A 17,731-nucleotide genomic window follows, 5' to 3' on the forward strand; every position below is an offset into this window, starting at 1 on the left:
TGCCATGTGGTTGCTAAACTACATGATAGACACTAGTCTTGTAATGTGCCTTAGAGTGCTTGCATGATATAGCTTCACACAGGTTCTAAAAGAACAAATATTTTGAAATGTTTTGCTTTATATTAAAACTAATTTATATGTAGTCTATAACAGGAATCATAATCTTCCTAATAATTCCTGTCAGTAAGTTGTTGTCCAGATCTTTCATCCAATATGTATATACTCATTCTAAAAAGTGAATAGAAGTAATGGAAGTAGTTCAGTTTTGTGCTTTTCACAGGAAGCTATTGAAATATTTAAAGAAGTCCTGAAGCAGAAATCAGATTTCATAGATGCCTATAAAAGTCTGGGCCAGGCTTATCGGTAAGCAGCTTCAAAATTCTCTTAACTTTAATGTTTCTCTCTCAAATATGCATAGTGCAAAAAACCCCACAAACAAACAAATAAAACATTCACAAATTGGGTTTATGGAAAGGGACACTTTTGAGCAAGAGTGCAAAGCTTGCTAGATGTCTCAAATATTATAGTAGCTTTTCTATGAAACATTTTGTCATGAACCTATAACTTATCTTTAATAATCATAATATTGATTACTTTAAGTCCTATTTTAATAAATCTCATTTTAAAAATTGACTGGATAAAAGTACTAATTTGCTGTTGCTTTTTTATCTAATTGCTCAATAAAATAATTAGAGAACTTGGTAACTTTGAAGCCGCAGCGGAAAATTTTCAGAAGGCATTGATGCTTAATCAAAATCATGTCCAGACGATACAACTGAAGGGCAATACGTTTTATCATCATGGAAGCTTGGATGAAGCCTTGAAAAACTTTAAGGTAAACACTGGCAAAACTGGAGCATGTTATGAAAGTTCTGTCATGTTTGTTTATAACATCTCTTTGGAGAATCTGCAAAGGGTTATAAGAAACAACATTGATGCCATCCTGCACTATTGTATTCGACTCGTAATCAATCTGGCTGCAGTTACTGGTGGATCTCCAAAGGCATCTTCATAGAGAACACATCACGGTAGTCTAGCCAAGTAGTGATCAAGTGTGAATTACTGTCACCAAGGCATCTTAGTCTACTTGGAGCTATAAGTAATGTACAAGGCAGAACTGGGCCAGGGCTTTTCTAGCCATGGCTTCATTCTGCCAGGTAAGAAAGAGCTGTGGTTCCAAAAGAACCCAAAGTCAAAAATAACCTCTTTCAAAGGGAGCACAACCCCACCAGGTAACTACTGGGACCAATGCCACCAGATTACCCAGACATTTACTGACAGATAACAAATCTTTCTGGGTAGGATCTCAGTTTGTTTTATTTCATCCAGACTGATAGACTCCAGGCACCGATTTGGCATTTCTATACCGTATGTAGCTCGGCCTGGACTGGGGAAGCATAACCCAATTCCTAAATGCCACTCAAACAACTCCAACCTGACCTACCCCAGAGTGTGGAGCCTTAACAGAGAAGATGTGCCTCTGTATCCATATTCTCTTTCCCTTTGTATGGGGTGGTATGTGCATGAAGGGGAGAAATGATGGGACCTCCATCATTTCTCCCCTTCATGCATAGACCATGCATGTTCTGCCTGAAGGAGATACTCCTTAAGGTCCCCTGGAGCCAAGCGACCTACAATTATGTATAAAAAAAATTAATGAACAGAAAAACAGCCTTGTTGAAGTAGCTTCCTGGAGGAAAAAAACCCTTTTTTAAAAAGAAATTCGAGAAATTGAACTTGATGGATTCGAACTGTTACTCATGTCTTAGATTTATTTTCCCTTTTCATTGTTCTAGAGGTGTCTTCAAATAGAGCCATATAATGAAGCATGTCAGTACATGAAAGGACTCAGTCATGTTGCCATGGGCCAATTTTATGAAGGAATCAAAGCTCAGACTAAAGTTATGCTAAATGATCCCTTGCCTGGTCAAGCAGCCAGTACAGAATATCTAAAAGTGAAATACCTTAGGGGTAAGTTGCTAATAACAATATAATTAATATTTTCACACAACTCTCTGTATACTTAAACACTGGATTTTTCTTTTTTGAAAAGAAAAGATATTCCTTGTTTGCCTCAGCGATCTAGTTACAGTTTTATGTTTGTATTTTATTTTACTTGAAATATAAATGGTTTAATTACTTTGTCAACTGAACAGATTTCTGGTCATTGACTGTAATAAAGAACTTAACTAGCAGAGAAATGAAATCATCTTCTGGCCATTTTTTAAATATTTTCTCCATTTATGGGATGTTTTACTTAGAAATTTGTATTACTGCAATTGTTCAACTTTTTTATTTCAAAGACTGAGCGATTGACAAAACCTCCAAAGCAGATAAAACAGTTTAAGACAATTGAAATTATTAACATAGATGAAAGGAAGCTAAAACATGTTAAAAAGCTTGGCTATAGAAGTACATTTTGAGTGGAGAACCACCACTAGCAGCTTTGTGATCTTCACAAAACATGCAAGGGGTTAGTTGCTTGCCAACTGTGTAAAACTGTCTGCCACTTTGAAAAATAACAGTCCTGTTGTTTGGGGAAAATATCCAAATAAGATACTAATAAAATAAAATAAGATACTAATAAAATATCCAAATAAGATACTAATAAAATGAGTATGAACTATATTGCTTTACTTTAATTTTCTTTTGAGGGATAGGGGGATACATCAACTGAATTTCATGTGGAGGTATTTTGGAGAGTTTATTAGGGAAAATGTATCTTATTTTCTCCACAGAATATTCTCGCTATCTCCATGCTCATCTTGATATTCCAGTTACGGAATACAACATAGATGCAGATCTTCCTGGAAAGTTTAAAGATCACTGGGTCAAGAATCTTCCTTTTTTGATAGAAGACTATGAAGAACAGCCAGGCCTACAACCAAATATAAAGTGAGTGACTAAAGTGCTATTTTCTTACCAGGCTATGCTGAAAATGTTTAAATGTTTAATTTAGAGCAACTGGCGTATGTCTTTATGCATACTTTAAAAAAAAAAAAAACTTGTCGAATTCCATGGTTTTCTGTTTCATGTAAAATCTAGGAAGAATTTGAAATGTTCTTTTTTTCAGTCTTGCTCAATTTAATACAATTTTACAAAAGCAATAGTAGCTACAATTCCTTATTTCCAAAATAAATTGTGTCAATAACTTTAGAGATTCAAAACATAAAACTATGAAAAATTGATTTTGCAATCATTTATTGAACAAACAACAGATACGGCATTTCCTTCTGTGGAAAAAATGAGTACACTCTTAGTCTTAATGCTGGAATTTCCCCCTTTGGCAAAAACAACTCCAATTGGCATTTCTTATAACTATCTACAGCAGTGTTTCTGGGAGCTGAAGTCCAGACATCTTCAAGCTGCCAAGGTTGTGAAACAATGGTCTACAGTCTCTGGAATTGAACTGGGAGGCATTTCCTAAGCTATGTGATATTTGAGGGGCTTCTTTCCTAGATCGCCTATTTTAAATCACCCCATAGCAGTGATGGTGAACCTTTTAGACACCGAGTGCCCAAAAACTGGCCCCGCCCCCGCTCAACCCCCTGCCGTGCCCCCCTTCGGCCCCACACCATCCCCCACCCCGCCTACCCGCAGGGCCACTCACCGCCTCCAGGGCCCACCACAGATCACCCAGGCAGCCCAGCAGTGCCATGGTGGCCACATGCCTTGCAGCATCAACTGTGTGCAATGGGGCGTGAGGGATGAGTCTTGTCTACACTGCCTGGCTGCCATGTCCTTGGCTGTGCTGCTCCGCGTGGGCCACGCTCAGGGGCGACTCCTCCAGAGGGGTTGCTGGTGAGGAGGGGGTCGTGGGGGGAGGCGAGGCTGGGGCAATGGCACATGTGCCCACAGAGAGCGCTCCGAGTGCCGCCTCTGGCACCCTTGCCATAGGTTCACCACCACTACCCCACGGCATCTTTGATTTAGGTTGAGTTAGTTTTGGCCATTCCAGAACCCACCATTTCTTTTTTTTCTCCCCTAGACATTCCTTGGTGAATTTGCTGGAATGTTTAGGACACTTGTCATGTTGCAAGGTCCACGTTGTGTTGAGCTTCAGTCTTCTGACAGATGGTCTCAAATTATCCTCAAGCACCTTCTGCTGCAATAAAGGATTCATAGTGGATCCTATGATGGGGAGCTGCCCAGGCCCTGAAACAGCAATGCCGCTCCAAACTGTTAAGGTTTCCACTACCATGCTGTACAGTTAGTAGTTTTTCTGGTGAAATGCTCTCTTTTGTTTTCACCAAACATGTTTTTTGTACTGTGGCTAAATAAATCTACCTTTGCCTTTCTGTCCACAGTGCATTATTCCAGAAGTCCTGGTCTTTGCATAACTGTTCATGAGCAAGTTTCAGTCTTGTCTTGGTGTTCTTTCTGAGCAGCAAAGATTTCTTCTTGGCAGACCTCCAATGTAGATCTAATTTGTACAGCTTCTATGTAGACTTAGGCATCTTGACATCAGTAGTGACAAGGTTTATCCATAGGATTACATAATGAAATTCTACTTAGAGACTTATTTCAGCATCTTTCCTTCTGCTCACAGGCCGAACTTGCTGGGATGACCTGACAGATTGGTGGTTATTTGAAATCATTTTTACTTGCAGATGAAAGTTTTTGGATAGTGGAATGATTGATGTCCACTTGTTTGCCAGACTTTTTGTTCCCTTCCCAGACATCTAGGCATCTACAACCTTCTTTCTGAAGATCTCAGTCTTTTTGATCGAAGTGTGGCGATACCACACACTTCAGCAACAAAGTGCAAATCAAGCTAATTGTCTGAAATTTAAATGAGACAGGCTCCCCACAGATTGTTTCTAATGATTTGCATCTGATCTGGTTCATTTGATTCTAATTTTAGGTATTTAACGTAAGGGTGTACTTACTTTGTCCACATGCAGAATCTGCATTTATGTTTATTTAAATTAGTCTACACAATGTAAATGGTGCATGATATTTGTTTTATCCATGTATTAGTATTGTTGAAATGAAGGTCAAATATCTCTATGTTGTAATATATTGAAAAATCCAAACATTTCAATGGGGTATACTTTCTTTTTCACATGATTATATGTGGATGTATATCTCTATATATGTCTGTATACATACACACACAGACACACACAGACACACACATCTTGGTCTATAACCTGCTGATGAAACCGTCATAGAAAACAAGCTGACGTTCTGTCATTCAGAACTTGTGAAAATGTTTTTCAAGCAGCTTCTTATCTATTGGCAACAACATGGCATTTGAAATTTAAGGGCTTTGCATGCTTGTTGGAAGAATGTGTGGCTGTTGAAATTCCTTTAGCGTGCAGGACGAAGCAAGATCCTGTTGGTAAAGAAACAATCCCAGATAACAGTACTGAACTATCTAGCTAGACAGTTATTAATACACAGGCAGTCCCCACTTAATGGCAGTAGTTGGAGCTGGAATTTCCATTATTAAATGATGATATGGTCCTAAAGCACAATGTCATATGACCGCATTGCTTAGCTGCAGCAGTTCTAGCACTTCCAGTTGCTGTTGTTAAGCAAATCTTCTGATGTCATTAAGTGCAACATCATGTGGTCGCCATTTGCTACCTCCTGCTGTTTTTCCCATTGACTTTGCTTGTCAAAAGCCAGCAGTGAAGGTTGCAAATGGCAGTCATGTGACTGGGACGTCATAATGGCGAGCCAATCATTGAATGCCCAGATCATGATTTCATGACCATGGGGTCTCTGCAACCATCATAAGTATGAAGACCAGTTGCAAATACCACTTGTTCAGCACTATCATAAGTTCAAATGATTGCGGAAAGAATGGTTTGGTGACAGTGGCCTTGCACCTTGTTTCTAATGTGGTTAATTCCTAATATTTACTATCTGTTTATGACTTCATAGAAACCCTCTTGATATTTAATATAAACTCTGTTATAATTTTAGAGATGTGCAGCTTCACAAATTTGAAAACTATAAGTCCTCAGTGCAAGAAATGATATGTGTAGCTAATCATTTGGGTTCATTAATGCAATATGAGACTGTTGGATTTCTTCCAAACAAGAGAATGCATAGAGGTAAGCTAGGAAAATATAATCCGAATATCATTTCTCTCGCTATGATCACAGTTGTCTATTTTAAAAACTATAAAACATACTTTCTTCCAACTTGTAGTGCACAGTTCATTCATAGATTATGCAAAAATAGTCAAGTATTTACAAACTGTCATTTCTATGTATCAAATCTATTTAGACAGCTATGTCCAGTGATATCCAACACCAGCTATCATTTATTTCATTGTTTCGCTTAAATTACAATCTGAGCTGAACGTTAACCTCACTGAACACAGCAGGCCTGAGTTTCATGAAATGGTGCAATTCAGTATATGAAGAGAATAAATGTGAGTGGGCTGAACTCATGCCTACTTTGTTTGTCCTTCAGCAATGGGGCTAGCGGTGCTAGAAGTAATGCAAGCTGTACAGCGAACTTGGGTAAACTCAAAGGTGCGGATGAATGGAAAAACCAAGCTGATGCAATGGAGAGATATGTTCGACATTGCTGTGAAATGGAGACGGTAATAAAGGAGAACATTGAGTAGGGATGTGCAAACTATTTGGAAAGGTGCTGTGGTGAAATGGAGTGGCAGTCACAAGGGAAGCATCTTCAGTGTAATTGCACAGACATTCCTGGAAGACCAGAAATGGGCCTCGCCAAACTTTTGAGAGATGTAGCGATGTTTTGCAAAGTGCCCTTCCAAACAGTTTCTACAGTCTTAAAATATATTAAATTCATCCTCATGGATTTTGCTGATTATCGCCATCAGGAATTCTAGCTAAGCAGTCCTAAGCTTTGCAAAAGTAAAGACGCAGTAGACTGAGAAAATTACCTTATCTGAGCTCTGCGTGGTTTCTATTTCATTAGTTCTGGTTGGTGCACCTCAAAAAGAAATGGAAATGATTCAGAAAAGAGACAGATTAAAGGACAATGAGATTTTCAGTCTTCTTGGGGGAAGATTGCATAGTTTATAGAGTTCTTTAGCTTAGAAAAGGGCCATTTTAGAGATTTATCAAATTATTCTAGAACTAGAAGCAGCGGGGTTCTGAAAATCAGTTTCAGGGAAACGGAGATAGAGAAGTAATACCCTCATAATTGTGGGCTTCCAAGAAGTCACTAGTTGCCACTGTGGAACACTGAATTTGTACTAAAATAAACTCCCGTTGGCTCCAACAAGGTTATTCTTATAGGATAATACTGTTTTAGCAATATTACATGTTTATGCTTATGAATGCACTCAATTGAACCAACTGTTTTCTCCCTTAGCTGGTGCTTTTCTATGTGAGCATGTTGGCATTTTCAGGATTAATTTAGTTCCCAGTTCTATTTGCACTCATAGCTTGATTTAATTTCCCCCCCCTTTTGTTAGTGATGGGAAGAAGTCAAGCTAAAACCTCATAAAAAACCTAAAGAAACCATTGGAGGGCAATGGAGAGGAACTAGATGAGACATTTGGGTTTCATTCATGATTTATAGTTAGGTTGTTTTATGTCCCCAGTCATGATCAGCTGTTGATTAACTCTATAATGGCTTGAACTTATAAGAGCACCAATAACTATTTTGCTCTCTAATTTAATCTCATACAGCCCAGTCTAGAAGCTAGCTCAATATTGTAGTTGGAAAGAAGCAATAAAAGTGTCAAATTGGATTTGAATTGATATAGCTAATTAATCTTTAATGGGATTAATGGTGTGTGTCTTTGCAGGATAGCTGATCCAGACCAGCCAGTGCTATGGTTAGACCAAATACCAGCTCAAAGCCTTAGTAGAGGTTTTAATAATCACATCAATCTTATCAGGTATGATGTTTCAGTAAAATCTTGTTTGCTTCAGAGGTTGTGGCAGAATCATGTATTCTCTTTTATGAACTTAATTCACAATATAAACATTAGGATTTTTAAACTGGCCCGACATGTTTTTCTTTTACTATATTTTATTATTTAATATATTGTAAAACAAAATATAGCCCCTTCCTTTCTCCAGACGATCAAGAGGTACAGTATGTTATTCTGGAGTCAAATAAATAATCCTCATATATTTCGAAAGTGCTTTCTACTCCCAAATGAGGTTGTAATTTTTCCTATATCGAAACCTAGAGTAGCTCCTAAAATAGTAATAGTATCTCTATAGAATAATGCCTCAACAGGTCCTCGCCATGCTAAGAATAATTTCATCATTGTATGTCCCCACCTCTCTTCCAAAATGAAACGAGTCCACGCTGGAGAATCCCCAGAGAAGTGCAGGCAGGAAAGTATAGGCTACACTATGGTCAATTACAGGTGTTTGGACTGAGGTTTATATATTCATAGGCTGGCAAACTTTTCCTAGAATGAGAAGTATTTGCTTTCACTTGCTTTGCTTATTTGGGGGAGTAGTTTGAAGGAGAACAGAAAATTTTTGCATCTTGTAAGTATAATCCATCTAGTACAAACAAAACTATCTGACATCCCATGACTGTGTGGAATTATTGCTTATGGGTGGTCTAAACTAATTTTATTTATCGGGTATAATACAATGCTTCTATCTGGTTTAATCTGGTTTTATGATGTTTCAGAAAGATACCTTTTCAGTTGCCTGCACTGAGTGGCTATGATGTTCAGCCATTCTGATGCTGATTACCTTTCATCTTTGATTCTGAGTGGAGTGGCGCTATCTTTCAATGGAGGGAGGGAAGGAGATCACTCGTGGTTTGGCCATGAGTTATAGAGTATACGGACAGAAGGATTTTGCTCCCTGAATGTTTGCTGTTTTTACTGCTGCGATTATTTTGTACAATATTTTAATTTATAAAACTGTCCAGAGTCACCTGGAATGGAGTAGAATCATTCTGGAAATAAATAAATCCCTTGAGAGGGGGTTTTTTTGGGGGGAGGGGTAATCTTTCAGTTACCTGTAAAGCATCTTGGTTGAACTCCAAATTGTGATCTGTCAACCAAAGGATTAGGGTTAGAGGTTAGGGTTAGAGTTTATTAGGATTGGTTCTTTCAAGATAACTTGAAAACTGTTCAGAGATTAAATAGTTTAATGTTGTTCACACTGTTTAGAATTCAAACACTACATTATTAAAATATATTACCTAGGAGTAAAGCTCATTGCAAAAAAGACTTCTCTTATAAATTAAATACTGTTAATGATTATGTATAACTTGCGTTTATATTACAAATTTAATATACATGAAGAATAAACTTTCATTCATTTTATGAATTTGATAATTTATAATATAATTGTCATAATTTTCTCCTCTTACCATATTACTGTACACCCTTGATTCATATGTGATGATGATTAAGAATAAAGTAAAAGTGAGTTTTGTAATATGTACTATATTTTATTGTTCATATACTCTAGATTTTATAGCAAGCACCATAGGTATTGGGGGGAAAGCCTCTTGAGAGCATAGTTTATAACGACAGTGTTATATATAAAAATTGTGGATATCTTTTAATTATTCATGTATGAATGATTATCTCTTTAGTCTCTCTTTAATATCCATTTTTAAAAAAAAAATTTGTATCTACAGGGGCCAGGTTATTAACATGAGATACACAGACTATTTTGACAAGATACTTCATTTTATCAAAGACAGGATCCTTGTTTATCATAGGTACACATTTCTTTCTTGTAATTTTATAGTAATTCTTGTTATTTATAAAACATTTCAAGATGAGATGCCCTATATATGTATATATGAATACATGTATTCTGACTGTATGTTTATAATCTGAATAAAGTGAGATAAGTATGATGAAAAAAAAAGCAAACTGTTAGAGAGCAAAGACTTAGTTGCAAGAGCACATATGCAAATATCAGGACTCAGTGAATTTTAGACAATGGGGTAGAAAGAGAGATATAAAAGAACAGGGCAGAAAATGAAAAAAATATTCTGAGATTAGCCAAAAAGAAAAGACCACCTAAATAAAGTATATGGAAAAATATGGAGAAAAATTAATGAATGCAAGATCTCTGTGTTAAAAGTGTAAAAAACTGCTTTAGTAATAAAAATCAGATAATCTGAGAACTATTTTATGACGTATCCTGTTTCCATGCTTAATTAATATAATCTAATGATGAAATATTTAACTGAAATTGTGCTAAAATCTGTTTTAACTAAAATTGTGCTAAAATCTATTTTAGTGCTAATAACCATAAAGAACTATTGGAAGTTCGTGAAGCATTGGAGCAGGTACATAAGGTAGAAGATCTTCTTCCAATTATGAAGGTATTTTTTCTCTTTAGCCTGTTTTTATTAATATTAGAAATTAGGTCAAACATAATAGTGTAGAAATTAAAAATTACCCATAATGTTATAATTAAATTATCATATTATCTCATATTGGCTGTGTTTTGCATTTGGTTTGTATTATAACAGCCGAGGAAAAGAAGATGCATGAATCTCATCTTCCTACAAAATACTGTAATATAAAATGCCAGATTCTGAGGCAAGATTTTGCACATCATGTTATGGAGAGTTGTGTTGCCAAATATATCTAGGATTATATTGAAAATAAAATTAGAAGCACATAGATATTATTGTCAAGCCATTCTTTTCCTCTAGAATTTATTTAAATTGGATGTCAATATTCTTAGCACCATGACTTAATATTTGTAATCTGTTTTTAACTTGTATATCATTAATGTTATCTCCTTTGACTGGTATTTTTTGGCTTTATATCAGTGTTTCTCAACCTCAGCAACTTCAGATGTAATATACAGTAGTTATCACATTTTTTATTTACTATAAAGTGCAACTTTCAGACGTGTGGACTTCAACTCCCTGGCTGGCTAGGAAATTCTGGGAGTTGAAGTCCACACATCTGAAAGTTGTGCTTTATAGTAATAAGAACTGTGATAACTACTATATATTACAAATAATTGTTTAACTGATCCATCGTGATTTTTTTATTTAAAAAAATTAAGACATTTTCTTGGAAGAAAGAAATCACTTCCACAACTTATGTTATGTGGGAACAGTCAGATAGGAGAAGAACTGCAAATAAATTTGATGAATAAATAAATATATACGTCTGTACCTAAACGACCACTCTTCCCACAACCATTTGAACTGACAACATAATACATACATATGATGGAAGGGCCAGAAAGTGGGGTTGAAATCCAAACTGAATGGGATCCTTTATTTTCTTTTCCCTTTACTTCTTCTTGTTAGGTAGCAATTTCTCTTGCTAGAAGTCACTTGTAGGGTGTCTTTAAACGAGGTTTACAGCCATTAATTGTATCTTATCTCGGATGATTCTGGTCCTAACGTAGGAAAGTCTCTGCTCTTTTAAATAGCTCTGGAATAGGAAGTGAAAATCTTCTAGCACTGAGAGGATGCATCAGCTAGAGAAATAAATCCTGTCCTTTTGGGATTGTTGTAATTTACATTTTGTAAATTGTGTAAGAACATTTCAGCCTGTTTTGAACATTTCTTTTGGCATTTTTAAAGCAGCTTAATAGTAAAACAAGAGATGGTTTTACCATCCACACCAAAGTCCCAAGCCTCAAAAATCCAGGAAAGGAATATGATGGATTTACTATTACTTTAACAGGAGACAGGTAATTTATGTCTTTCTTTTATGTTATGATATACTGATCTTTATTATAATTAGCATGTCAGTCAATGAAAGCCTGGGTTTCAGAGACTAGAGAGGTTTCAAAGATCCTAAAATAACTTATCATTTGTCTGTGAAGCTGGATTTTTTGAACTTTAATTACTTTACAGTCAGGTAAATTACCTTTTTATTCAAGTCTGACATTGTCAGGCCACTGTCCATTCATCTTCTCGTTTATGCATGAGAATTGTGTGGACTAGATATTATCTACAGTTGTTTTTAATGTTCCTATTAACAAATGGATCTGAACCTATAAAAGACTCTTTGTATTATTTCGTACATGTTCATTGGTATATAGTAGGGTAGATTGCTGATAGAAAATGGTTATAAGTTAGCATTTAAATAAGACACTAGCTGTAAACTGAGGGCATATACCAGTCTAGTATCTGATGGCCTAGAGACATTGGCATTTGAACATAGATCTTTTTAACATTTATATTTTATTGTGTTTTACTAATCTAGGTGAAGTGTTAATATGTACTGCTAGTCCATGTATGATATGCCATATGCTCAATAAATAAATAAGACACTAAATCTTTCTTCAAAGATTTGTTCACAATCCTATACAAAGTATGTGATTAATGCATTTCCACTTGTTTCATTTCTTTTCTGACACAACCAGAAAGAATAAGTTAGAATTTTGTTTTGTTCTGGCAAATTTCTGGTTTGTAACCCTCCTTGAGAGAGATGGGCGGTTTAGAAATATGATATATAAATAAACAAATAAATTAACAAATACCGGTAGTTCTGTTTAAAATGAATGCTAGATTTATTTCTTTACTATTCACTTGCTAATTTTCTCTTACTTGCCTTTCTTTTTTCTTTAAGTGTATTGCTTTTACTTTATTTTTTGAAATATAAAAAATAAAATAGATGATGCAGACTTTGCTTTTGCAAAGTAAATTACTTTATAGTAATTTATACAGTAATATACCATAGTAAATTTATAGAGTAAATTATCGAAGCTGTTTTTTTAACACGTTTCTAAAATCTGGAACTGTTCTTTGATTTTATTAAAGAAGAACATAAAACTTGAGCTTTGTATAAAAGCTCATGGACATGATAATAAATCATAGGATAGCCTGACAAGCAAAAGCTCTGATGTTCTGTTTTCCCTTCTGGAGTACACTCATCGCAAATCATGGCTATGTCAATCCATAAAACTTTGCTACTATCCTTTTTTTTTGTCTCTATGTTGCAAGGTTTGGGGATAATTATTTAAAGGTATTTTTGGACAGTAAAAAGAATTCTGCAAAAGTCATGTATTGTTGTTGTTTTAGTAATTTTGACATAGCTATGTGTATTTAAACATGTTTGAAGTCATTTCTTTTTTTAAAGCACTCTCTTTTTCACATACCTTGCAGGATTGGGAACCTTTTGTTTTCAGTTGAGACACAGACAACAGAAGCAAGAACACAACTTTATCATACAGAAATAGATGCTCTTTATAAAGATTTAACTATGAAAGGAAAAATACATCTTTTGTCTGCAGAATCTAGAGTAATGTCTTTTTAATTATTTTTTTAAAAAAACCTAATATACAAGAAATGTTCAAGTAGATTTGATAGACAATCTTTGAGGACTTGGGGCTTCAGTTCAGTTTTCCATTGTTTCAAAGACTAGGGCAGTGATGGCGAACCTTTTAGAGACCGAGTGCCCAAAAACTGGCCCAAAAATTTCCAACCTCCAATTCCCTTCCTTAAACATCTTTAAAAATGGACCCCAAATGGACCATAGATTGTTAGCCAGATTGGGATTTGTGGTTCTAAACCTATTCTCATCCTCACCTTTAATTGGGGGGGGGGAATATTGTGTTTCTGATATTAGCAAGATGGGCGGAATATAAATTTAATAAAATAATTAAATTTTATTTTGTTTTATTTAGGAGACAGATGTCATATGCAATCTAATCTTGTCTGTTTTATACTACTTCTGTAACTTAATGCCTCTTTCCAGAGGTTCCAGGTTAGTAACTATCTTCTTGTACAACATTTAAAGCAAGTTTATCTTATTAATAACATAAGTAATTATGGTGTTATATTATTCTCTGTTTGCCCGTTCAAGTTTTAAATATGTGCAAATGTTGGTATTTTGCTTATTTCATTTCAATTCTCATTCTGTACCCTAGGTTATAAAAATAAATAATATATAAAAGAAATAGATTTCTAATATTTTGAAAGATTATTGAGGTAGGCTGTAGTCTTGTAATTGGATATATGTTTACTTTAAGTTTACATAACTGTTTTACATAACTTTAAGAGCCTGATGAGTGGCAAACATGTGATAATTCAAAGAAAACAGTAATGTAAAAGAACCCCTCCAACTCCTTAAATAATTAATTTCCTTGTATTTGTGCACTGCTTGTTCATTAAGACTTGAATTAATGATGGTTATTCTCTCAAATTCTGACAATTTGCAATTAATGGAATTTGTAAGTGAGAGTCTGTCAGCTAGAAAATTAATTGTAGAAGAAATGGCTGTGTCTCCTTTTGTTCTATCTGTTGAGTATTACAGAGAGAAAGCAGCTTGTTTTTAGTCAATTGTTTCTTGTTATCTTTCTTATTTGTAAGAAGCTGTAGAATAAATATGTGATGCTGGGAAACCTGCTATTTTTTCTGCATTGCCAGCTTGCTGGATTTCCATGCTATAACTAAAAACATTGTTGTTGCTGTTGTTGTTTTAGTATAGTGGGTTATTCAATCATCATGGGAGCACTGATGGCAAGTGGACAGGAAGTGTCAGGAAAAATTCCTAAAGGAAAGGTACGCTCTGTATAAGTTATGTTAAATTTAGACAAGAATGACTCTTGGCCATATATGTATTGTTTCTGTATCTTACTCCTGTGTCCAAAATGCTCCTCAACAGATCCTGAATCCTATCTGAGGATACCTTTAATATTGCAAAGGTTGCCTCTTTGGTGCTGTATTAGGAATAGTCCTAAGAAAAATGGAAGGAGGTGTAACAAAATCATTAAATGAAACCATAGTTTAATACCTGTGGGGTAGTAAATGGAATTTACTTTCAAGGAAGCATTTTCTCCTTGGGGCTTGATCCTGATCCATTTATATTTGCAACCTTTCACTATCACACTCTGCTTCTACTTCTATATCACTCAGCTTTCGGCAGAAGTAACAATGTGTGAACTTATTCTACCTCCTTAATTTTTTCTTTAAAAGAGCATTGAAAGCTATCAAAAGGTAATGCAGTTGTATATATTTTTTGTTATACGGGATATTGTCTACAGTATGGTGTTTCTAATATATAGGACTGAGTTATATGATAAATAATCTTTCCAATGGGCCTTTTAACAGAAGTTATATAAGTAGACCAACTTAAAATGTAAATGCATTTAAATACATTTCAATTCTATTTATAATCGTGGATTTTAAATTTAAATTTAAAATATATTTTCTTCTGAATTGTGTTGTGCAGCTGTAGATTTTCAATGTTGCATTGCAATTGCTAAAATGGCAACCTCTGTGAGATAAACAGGTAAAAAATGTCCAGTGCTACTCCACCAATCTTCCAAATCAAATGACTATGCCTTTTGGATAACTGAATGTGTGGGTAGGTTCTGGCATAACTGGAAATTATTTTAAAATATTTCTATCTTTAAACTCATTTTTAATGTTTCCCAGTTGGTGGACTTTGAAGCCATGATTGCATCTAGTTCAGAAGCCTTCAGTAAAGTAGCAAAAGACTGGCTGAATTTGAAAAGGTAAAAATACTAATATTGATTTATAGTATACATGAGTGATTATAATTATCAATCATCATTTTGTTTCACCTACGTCAGACCATACAAGGGTCCAGCTTAACTTTCTGCATGTATATGAATGTCATGATAAACATAATTGTTAAAATAATCACATTTCATAACAGTAGTTCTTAATATAATTAAGGTAGTTCAGTACTGAATATAAATCAAACTATGGACTGACTTAAGTTGAATTGGGATATACAGAATTCTGTTATACTGTATATGTGAAATACACACATACATATACCCACACCTATGCACACACATACATACGTGACAGTATTAATAGAAAAATTTAATCAATCAGATTTATGATTTTTGAGATAAGAACCATTTTGGCTAGAATTCACTGTTACTTTATTAATTCTAATAACTAAAACTTAAATAGTCCCTTAAACAGAACAGGCATTGAAGTCTAGGCTGATATCTAAATATTAAACAAGTATTTTTAAAATGTAATACAATGTAAACTATTAATTTTATTTCAAATAGGAATATGAACTGAGCTTCTATTAATCTTGGCAATTTTGCATTTTCAGCATTTCACCTTCCTACAAGAGTCTTCCACTAGTATCAGAATCATTTCCGACTTTACGAACTATGATGGAAGTATTAAGTGCAGATTCATCACATTGCCTTAAAAGGCTTTAGTTGCTATGTAACATCTCAATAAAAAACACTGACTTCCTCTTTTGTATGGTTTTTATTTTTCTGATATGAGCATGAAATGATCTGATACTATTTTTATGGAAACCAAAGATTTATATCTTTATAAATGCAGTAGAAAATGGAAGTCTTTTCAGTAATTGGAACTATTGGAGAGAAGATTATGATTTTATTTATTCTATATATAACTCTGGATGTACTTAAAAAGATATTCTGTGGAATTAGGTGTTCTTAAGCCCATTTAAATCAATATGAACCAAATTGTATAAGATCATGTTCTGTTCCATTAGGGCTTCTGAATATTGATGGATATAAGATACAAATAATTGAAATAATTGCAGATACTTGCTTTCAGAAAATGTTGATTGATTATGAGTATTGCTACTCTGAGTCAATCCATTACAGGAAATGTGCCATTCTAAAAATATAATATCCGCTCTTTTCGTTTGGCATCAATATGATAAAAGATAGTTATGAAAATATGTGAAGTATATACAGGTATTCCTTGTTTAGCAGTAGTTGAGACTGGCAATTCTGTGGCTAAGCAAAGAGGTTGCTAAGTGGGAGATCACCTAACCATGTCTGTGCTTTCTAGCTCCAAAATGACAACCTTCAGCTTTTGTTTGCCTCCTAACCACTCCCTGGCTCTTTGGAATGCTCCCCTTGGCGCTGGGCTAAATAACAAGAAGGAAATTAATGTTTCCATTTACATTCATTGGAGAGGAAGGAATTACAAGAGAAGCAGGCACAGTGGGGAATACACATCAAAAGCAATGCACTGGCACTGGCAGCCACCAGTGCTATGCAAACAGCCAAGTGTATTTCCCATTGTGTGCGTGCTTATTTTCCTGTAATCCTTTCCTCTCCAATCTGCTCTGTGAGGGGCAGGGAAAACAGGTGGGCCCAGGAGAAATTACCTATAGAAACAGTTTAAGGGTTGTTTTTTTCTTACTCCCCTCACAGAGCAGAGAGATTGGAAAAGAAGAGACCCATAACGAAAGGATATATTTTTCCTGTAAGGTGATAACAGTTAATCAGAACTGGAGTCTATAATAGAGTATTGCTATAAATCCCTGATAATGATTGCATCCCTGATTGCTTCTCAAGACTGTGCTGCTGATTTTTGATAACAAGACTTTTTCATTTTGCATTTGGAGAAAGATCAGGGGAAAGTCTCATTGTAATTTACAGAACTGTTATTAATTTGATTTCCATGGCCATCCATTTCATCTAAGCAGCTCTTGGGGGGGGGGAATAAAAAAAAATCCAACTTTAAAAAGTTAAAAACCAATATACAAACATATAAAAACTGTCCATAATCATTGTTTTTTTTTCAAATCAAATGGAAAATCACCCCAGCAGCAGAATTCATTATCAGCTCATTATAGCTATTGTAAAAGAGTTCACCACCATTGCTGGATGCCCAGGCAAATATGAAGTCTGGAGCAATGATGTTCCACAGGACAGATGCCAAGGCAAGAAAAGCCCTCTTCCTCCAGACGACACTACACTTTAATACAGGGGTCTTCAAACTTGGCCCTTTTATGACTCGTGGACTTCAACTCCCAGAATTCCTGAGCCAGGATGGCTGGCTCAGGAATTCTGGGAGTTGAAGTCCACGAGTCATAAAAGGGCCAAGTTTGAAGACCCCT

General features: G+C 35.1%; 1 protein-coding gene across 1 annotated transcript; it reads left to right on the plus strand.

Annotated features, from left to right (window-relative positions):
- Positions 1-236: 236 nt before the first annotated feature.
- Positions 237-16,101, plus strand: TTC13 (tetratricopeptide repeat domain 13; the record flags this gene model as incomplete). The annotated part of the gene is made up of 15 exons (XM_015824904.1): positions 237-363; positions 694-835; positions 1,797-1,971; positions 2,739-2,895; positions 5,935-6,065; positions 6,430-6,562; positions 7,748-7,840; positions 9,562-9,645; positions 10,176-10,260; positions 11,488-11,597; positions 13,018-13,153; positions 13,539-13,618; positions 14,337-14,415; positions 15,292-15,371; positions 15,953-16,101. Coding segments are annotated over 15 exons (1,724 nt in total), but the record flags the coding sequence as incomplete, so codon positions are not given.
- Positions 16,102-17,731: the final 1,630 nt, after the last annotated feature.

Source organism: Protobothrops mucrosquamatus, unplaced genomic scaffold, assembly GCF_001527695.2.
Source record: "Protobothrops mucrosquamatus isolate PMUCROS unplaced genomic scaffold, P.Mucros_1.0 scaffold2411, whole genome shotgun sequence".
NCBI classification, from domain to species: Eukaryota; Metazoa; Chordata; class Lepidosauria; order Squamata; family Viperidae; genus Protobothrops; species Protobothrops mucrosquamatus.